This window comes from Lepisma saccharinum, chromosome 15, assembly GCF_977018435.1.
Source record: "Lepisma saccharinum chromosome 15, izLepSacc3.1, whole genome shotgun sequence".
NCBI classification, from domain to species: Eukaryota; Metazoa; Arthropoda; class Insecta; order Zygentoma; family Lepismatidae; genus Lepisma; species Lepisma saccharinum.
In genome coordinates, this window is record NC_139243.1 from 54451007 (window position 1) to 54457892 (window position 6886).

Below are 6886 nucleotides of genomic sequence, written 5' to 3' on the forward strand. Positions count from 1 at the left end.
GGTCTGTGTGATTCCAACATATCCGAAAGTTCTAATTCCAATCAATTAAATGGTATATATATTTAAAATATTTAGTTTATTTAGGAGTTTACATTGCTACTTCACATACTAAAACTTGAAATACATCTACAAACACAAGTCACAAATGATACAGTTTCTATTCTAATCTACGAAAAATTGTTAATTGTATAAGAATGTCAGACTAAAATTTACCTAATCATCTTCAAGATATCTTATCTTCCATTTGTCCAACACTGTTCTGCAAAAGACACTAACAAAGTAAACGGGTTGAGAGAATTCTGTTTTATTTTCCTTCCTGGATGAAAATAAAAACTAAACTGTGCCTCAGGGCATTTATAAATATGTATAAATTCAATAGGATTTGGATTTATAAAAGTTGCAATTTTTCACGTCTCCAGAGAAAAATTCAAGCAGAATTCACGCATAATTGCCAGAGCCAATAATTCACGCCGAATTCCCAGAATTCCTGGTGAGTAGCCACCCTGATTTAGTATGTCTTCCCCACAGTACCTAGGTGGAACTGCTTTTGATAGGAAAAATGTGTGTTTAGCTGTGAACCTCTCAAAGGTAAAACACAGTGAAACTGGTTTTGATGTTGCATGCCATGCAAGACCTGTGCAGCTGTATTAGAATTGGCTTGAATATAAAGATATCAAGATGTTACTTGGTGCATGATCAACGTGTACAATTTGTTTTATCTTTAGTGGATGTTAGTTTCCATGGACGGGATGTTTCCAGGTGCACGTTTGTGGAATGTGCAGTCATGTATGAAAAAAAAACCTGTAGCAGGAGAACTACAGTGGAACCTCAATTCTATGATTTTCAGGAGACCAAGTTGATAAAACAACATTTAGGAAAATGTAAAACCGAGGGAAATTTTATGACATTTTGCTATGGTCGGTCGTTCAAGATTGAATGTAAAATCCGAGTTCGTTTTTCTTCCAAATGGCAGGCGGCCTTTCAAGGGAGGTAAAATTTATAATCCCCTCCCAAAAAAAAAGAAAATTCAAAAAGTTAATCATCATAATTAGCCAGAATGGTCGAAACGTGGCACTAAGTAACAAAAATACGAAATCTACAAAGACAACAAACTCGTGTAACTCATCAGAAAACACAATCTGCCCTGTTTCGCCAATTTTAAAGAACATTACAATTCTAATGCCCTCTGTTTTTGCTTGATATTATTTCATTCTACAGAGCATTCCCTGACATTTGCTACGAGACTCGGCGGCAAGCGGCCCGGCATCAGCTCTTGTCTTTCCTGGTGAACGGGTCCGCGACAGTCTCACGCTAGAGTCTGTTTCTTTTTCACTCTCTTTCCCTTTCTGTTGACATTGCAGACCTCGGAAGTTGTGTTGTGTTGTGTCATGTCCGTGTGTACAAGATTGTGGCTTAATATGGCACCACAAAAGTTTACATTACAACAAAGGATTTATCTTGTTGAGTGTTACTTCGGAAAGAGGAATTGTGGAGAAATACGACAACGTTTTGCAACGAAATTTCCTGGTGTTCCCATTCCACATAGGACCACAATATTAAACCTCGTAAAAACGTTTAGAGTAACAGGGTCAGTTCTGAATAAAAGTGGAAAGAAAAATAGGGAAATCTAAAAAAGAAAGTATACAAAGACAATCCGTACACCATCCGTGAGTTAAAAGAGAGTATTGTATGAGAAATTGGGAGAATTACAGTAGACTTGCACATGTAAATGTCAATTTCCTTCGGAGATGCCAGGCATGTGTTGCAGCAGAGGGACATCATTTTCAACACCTTCTGTAGTCAAGGTTAGTATGCAATATGAAAACTGTAATTTTAATAGCAGACTCGAGCAACTGTCGCGGACCCGTTCGCCGGGAAAGACAAGCGCTGATGCCGGGCCGCTTGCCGCCGAGTCTTGTAGCGAATGTCTGGGAATGCTCTGTATATCCCATTGACCATTCACTGACACTTGTTGCAGCCAGCCTCCGTTACAGAGTGGTTAGCATAGCATGCTATGATGCCAGGGGTCCAAGGTTTGAATTCTGTCCTGGGCATGGGTGTTCTTTGTGAATGTCGCTTCATCACTCATCATCATCACAATTAGCCAAATGTGGCAGAAAAACGATGCTAAATAATAATAAAATAAAAATCACTGACATTTCTGGGTTGTAATGATTTCATTAATGGGAGTGCTACAATCCAGAAGTGTCTAAGAGACTGTACCATCAGGAGTCCAGTGGCCATGTCCAAAAGGTGCAAGACCGCACTTGAAGCAAACATCCTTCGAGAATGGTCTTGCAGTTTACGGCCTTGGACTAGAAGCGAGAATCTTTCGAATTACACTTCGATTGGAGCACCTAACATGATCAGTAGATAAAACTAAGAGCACATTGTTTTTTCCCATGTTATAAAGATAGAAATCACATATCATTTTAAAAAGTTCTTATTTTTTACATTTCCACGCTACAAAAGAGAGGTTGTCTAGTCAGGAGTTCCAGGTGGGTGTGATCTAAGGTCAGAAAATTTCTGGACATGTCCTCGCATAAAGTGGCTCTGGTGTTTGCCGTCTCAAATAAGCAGGTGCCTTGGGGGAGGGGATAAAGGTGGGCCGAGATCAAGAATGTGTGGGGCTCTACCCCCACATCCCCTAAATGTGCCATCATGGCACGGTGCTATATGCATGGGGAACTTTACCTTTACCTTAAACTATAGAAAAACTACAACCAAGAACTGGCTTTAGACTTGTATGATTTCAAACAAGTGGAGCTGCAGACTCGAATGCTTGTTTAATTGGCACTTTTGAACTGCAAAAGGTAACATCACTTCTGACAAGATCGTTCTCCAAGCCTGCTTTTTGGACTTTTCTTTGGATATAAAAATGCTTTATCATTCATTAACGATTAACTCGTGTTAGTTTAATCTGCTGCATTTCTACCATTTCATATGCTTAATTACAGTAGTGGGAAGTATAGTGGAACCACGAGCAAAACAACCTGCGCAGACCCGCGAGTCATGTGCACCGTACCCCCGCGAGTAGGGGAGGGGGAGAGTTCACCATGCTTCCTTATGGCCCGAGGTGGAGGGAAGAAGGGAAAGTTGCGCGGGGACTTCTCGTCCCAAGGTTTTTTTCCTTGTGGTCGATCTATAGTGCACTACTGTAGCTAGCTACAAAATTTCTAGCTGCATTGTGTGTATTAACAGTGTTTTAAATGTTGCCATGTAGCTGTGTAGTGTGATATGTTTATTTTGTTCCTCAGCAAAAAGTATAAATACCTTAGTCTTTTACTGCTTCTCATTTGGTTACTTGTCGTGGAAGCCATTAACATTTTTCCTTTAAAATACTGCCTCCGTATTAGTGTATTAAAAATAAAATAATTATTCCTGACAAAAAGTTATGTAGATATATAAACATAAGTAATTCTATCAAATTATATTCATGTACAATTTTAAACAGTAATTTGGGTTGCATCCTAATTTTGATTATCAGATATCAAATTGGAGTTGATAGGCCACTGGTGCATCTTTTCATTCTCAAAAATTAGTAAAAACAAGTCATAGATGGTAACACTGCTATCAAAATATATCAAATGACTGTTATCATGATAATAAAACTGAACTTTACCTAACTACAACTCTTGAGGGCTTCTTTTGAATATTTAAATAGTTTTTTTTTTTTTTTTTTGCCAAAGTAGCGAAGTGGCAAGTAGCGCACAGGAGTAGCGTAACAAACTACTTTTTGGTAAATGTAGCTGTATCGAAGGTACTTTTAAAATGTAGCATTCTGATCACTGCTTCATTATTTTATTTTATTTCACAGGATTGCCCTTCCACGATCTGTATCGCAAAACTAGAGATGCCTTCTTAGTGAGTTCAGACCAGGCTCTCCGGGCACAGTTGACAGAGTTCATAGATCACAAGCTTGTCAAGTCACGTCGAGGCTACGATGGAGGTGAAAACCTAGTGATTCCAGTAGATGATTCTACACTGCAAGAGTTCTTGAATCAACACGAAGAAAAATAATAGGAATTTTTCCCCACCAAAAAGGCAGGTGTTTATTTTTTGTACCTTTGTTCTATAAATAATTATGTATCATATATAGTCAGCGTATTTACTTTGCCTTACAAACTTCCATGAAAACCTTATATCTTTGAATACAAGATGCCATAAATTGTAAGGCTCATCTTAATTATTGCTTTAGCTTTTGAGGAAAGAAATGCTTCCAATTTAAGGGACATATATGTACAGTCACCAGCAATGAAAGTGGGAATCTTTGGTCCTGTAATACCAGGGTGGATCTAAATCATGATTTTTATGTAAAAAAAAAAAAACATGTTTGAAAGGTGTCACATACACTTGTTTGAAATGAAGTATTGCAGGTTGTGTCTAGTATTCGCATACATATACCCAGTGCTGGAGATCCCTCCACTTAGGATAATTTCCATAGGCATCCTTAACCTACTGCATTTCCTCTTATGTGTCGTTGCCTTGTAATCAAGGGATCCCGGGTTTGATACCCGGTGGAAACACATGGCACAGTGGTTCAGATCCCACTTCTAACTGTAGGTCCAGTCCCTCTTAGGCTTACTGTGCATAAAGTGGACTTAAAACACCAACCCAACTCAATTTCCTCTTATGTTCATCTGTCCAAGCATCTGACCCTCCGAATAGGAATTTCCACTTCGAGCACTGCATACATCAGTACATCCCAAATGGTGCTTTGCATCATGCCATGAAGGCATTGTGGAGTTAGGGGCCGACACTTTCTTATCACTGCCGAAGGTGGGGGTGATGTGATCAGCACCATGCCCCTGGCCACCTTTAACCCCCCTCCCCCTGCCAAGAGTTCCCTCCACTCTATACGATGCTGAATGGGCACCAGAGCTGCTTGAGCAGATGGAAAAAAAAATCCCAGTTCTTCCCTCACCATGGATCGAACCTGGGTCTCTCGTATGGTAGTCAGATGCTCTGACTGAGCTACCATGGCCTACATGCAGTGGTAATGCCACCTTGTAATCATAGGGTCCGATACTCTGTCAAGGGGCATAGCGATTCAGGTCCCACTTTAAACTGTAGGTCAAGTCCCGATTAGCTTATTCTATGCATAAAGTGAAGTTAACACTTGAGCAACAATGATAAAAATAAATTATCAGATATCACAATCAGGTCCCCTCACGAGCTTAACACTGGGTAGTTGAAATTGATCTTGCTATTGAAGAGTGGCCGACCTCCATGACAGAGTGGTTAGCATTGCATGCTATGACACCCAGGGTTCGTGGGTTCGAATCTCAGCATGGCCATTGGTGTTCTTGGTCAGCTTTTTCCTTATACAGTGGAACTTTGATAACTCGAACCTCAACATCTCGAATTCCTTGGTAAGTCGATTTTTTTGTAATCCCCTTGAATTGTCCATAACACTCAATACTTATTTTACCTCAACGACTCAAATAAAACCTTGATATGACGAATTTTTGTAGTTTATGGGATGCCGTTCGAGCTCAATAACTCGAAGGTAGAGTATGAAAACCTCTGAGAGTCGAAGTTACATTCTAATCACCTCTATAACTCGGAAGTTTTAGTCGCACGGACCTCAATAAGTAAGTGTATTAACTTAAAATGATGTAGGCATACCTAGTGCTGACGTTCAGAAGGGTCAGTAAGCTTTAGACCTCTATAACTCGAAGTCGGCGATTTTGGCCCTGAATAACTCGAACCTTGGTAAGTCGAAATCATTGATACCTCGAATTTTTTTTTTTTTTCCTCAAGTTGGAGAGTCCTGGCTTGGACATGCTCATCATTGTTGCAAGTAGCCAAACATGGCAGGAAGGCCACATGAAACAAAATAATAATACAAAATATACATTGCAATCAGGGTATTAGAAATTTGGAATCACCCTACACTTTATTTTAGGGATGGAATGGATTAATCGGTACTCTATCGGTATCGGCCGATATAGACGTATCGGTAAAATTACAGATTATTTTACCGATCCGATATATCGATCAATATCTGATGATTTAGTGCAAAATTCTGCCATTTTGTTGTAATTTTTATCAGTGGCGGCCGGCAGCAAGTATGATGGGTAGTGCCAACGTGATCGAGAAATCAAAAAAAAAAAAAAAAAAAAAAAAAAAAAAAAAAAAAAACCTCCGCAATGCCCCTACCCCCTCCTTGAGGTTGCCCCACTGGCCAAGATGTTTATCCTAGTTTGGTAACGTGGAAAACAGTGTGTGTCATCTTCACTCACTAACCTATCTTTATACACTACAGGACACTTCACTAAAAACACAATTACAAGAGGAAGGGAAAACAAATCTTCTCACCTTCTCCTCCCCCATGCACACATATTCCAACTGGATGTTGAAAATATTCTAGACATTTGATGTAAAAAGAAATTGTCGAAATGCCAAAGGAAACTCGCATCACCATAAGATTTTTTACTATTATATTTTTAAAACGTCTGGATGGCCCCCTAGGCGCATCTATCTATAATCAAAATATTCATTTAACTTTGGAAAAATACTAGGTTCGTTTCTCCAGAAGTTGACAGAAAAGTAGATAGTACCTTTTTCACGAATTACTTCCCCAACGGGTATTTAGCGACTTATCTCTGAAGATGGCAACTGTGTCAACACTGCGAAAGTTACCTCGCTGTGCCAAGCGAAAACGGGCATGGCTGGTGTCTTATGTGCTAACCCCATTGGCTAACACCACCTCCTGCCACCTTCTTCCCGGCTCATGGTGGAAATGTTACTCGCTGAGACTTCTCCAACTCTCTGCAGGTGTTTCAACTTGGTTAGGCCAGTTGTTGGGTGGCGCGGACCGCTGCCTCGCCGAGGGTACAAAACAGCTGGCGATGCAGTGAGGAGGTTGGGGCGGTCGTCACGT

General features: G+C 40.0%; 1 protein-coding gene across 1 annotated transcript in view; it reads left to right on the forward strand.

Annotated features, from left to right (window-relative positions):
• Orc2 (origin recognition complex subunit 2) overlaps positions 1–4098 on the forward strand; it is a 60281-nt gene extending 56183 nt beyond the window's left edge. Inside the window, exon 9 of the mRNA XM_083136448.1 lies at positions 3818–4098. Within this exon, the coding sequence (XP_082992574.1) occupies positions 3818–4020 (203 nt within the window). The 3' untranslated portion in view covers positions 4021–4098. The remainder of the gene's footprint in view (positions 1–3817) is intronic.
• The last annotated feature ends 2788 nt before the right edge of the window (positions 4099–6886 follow it).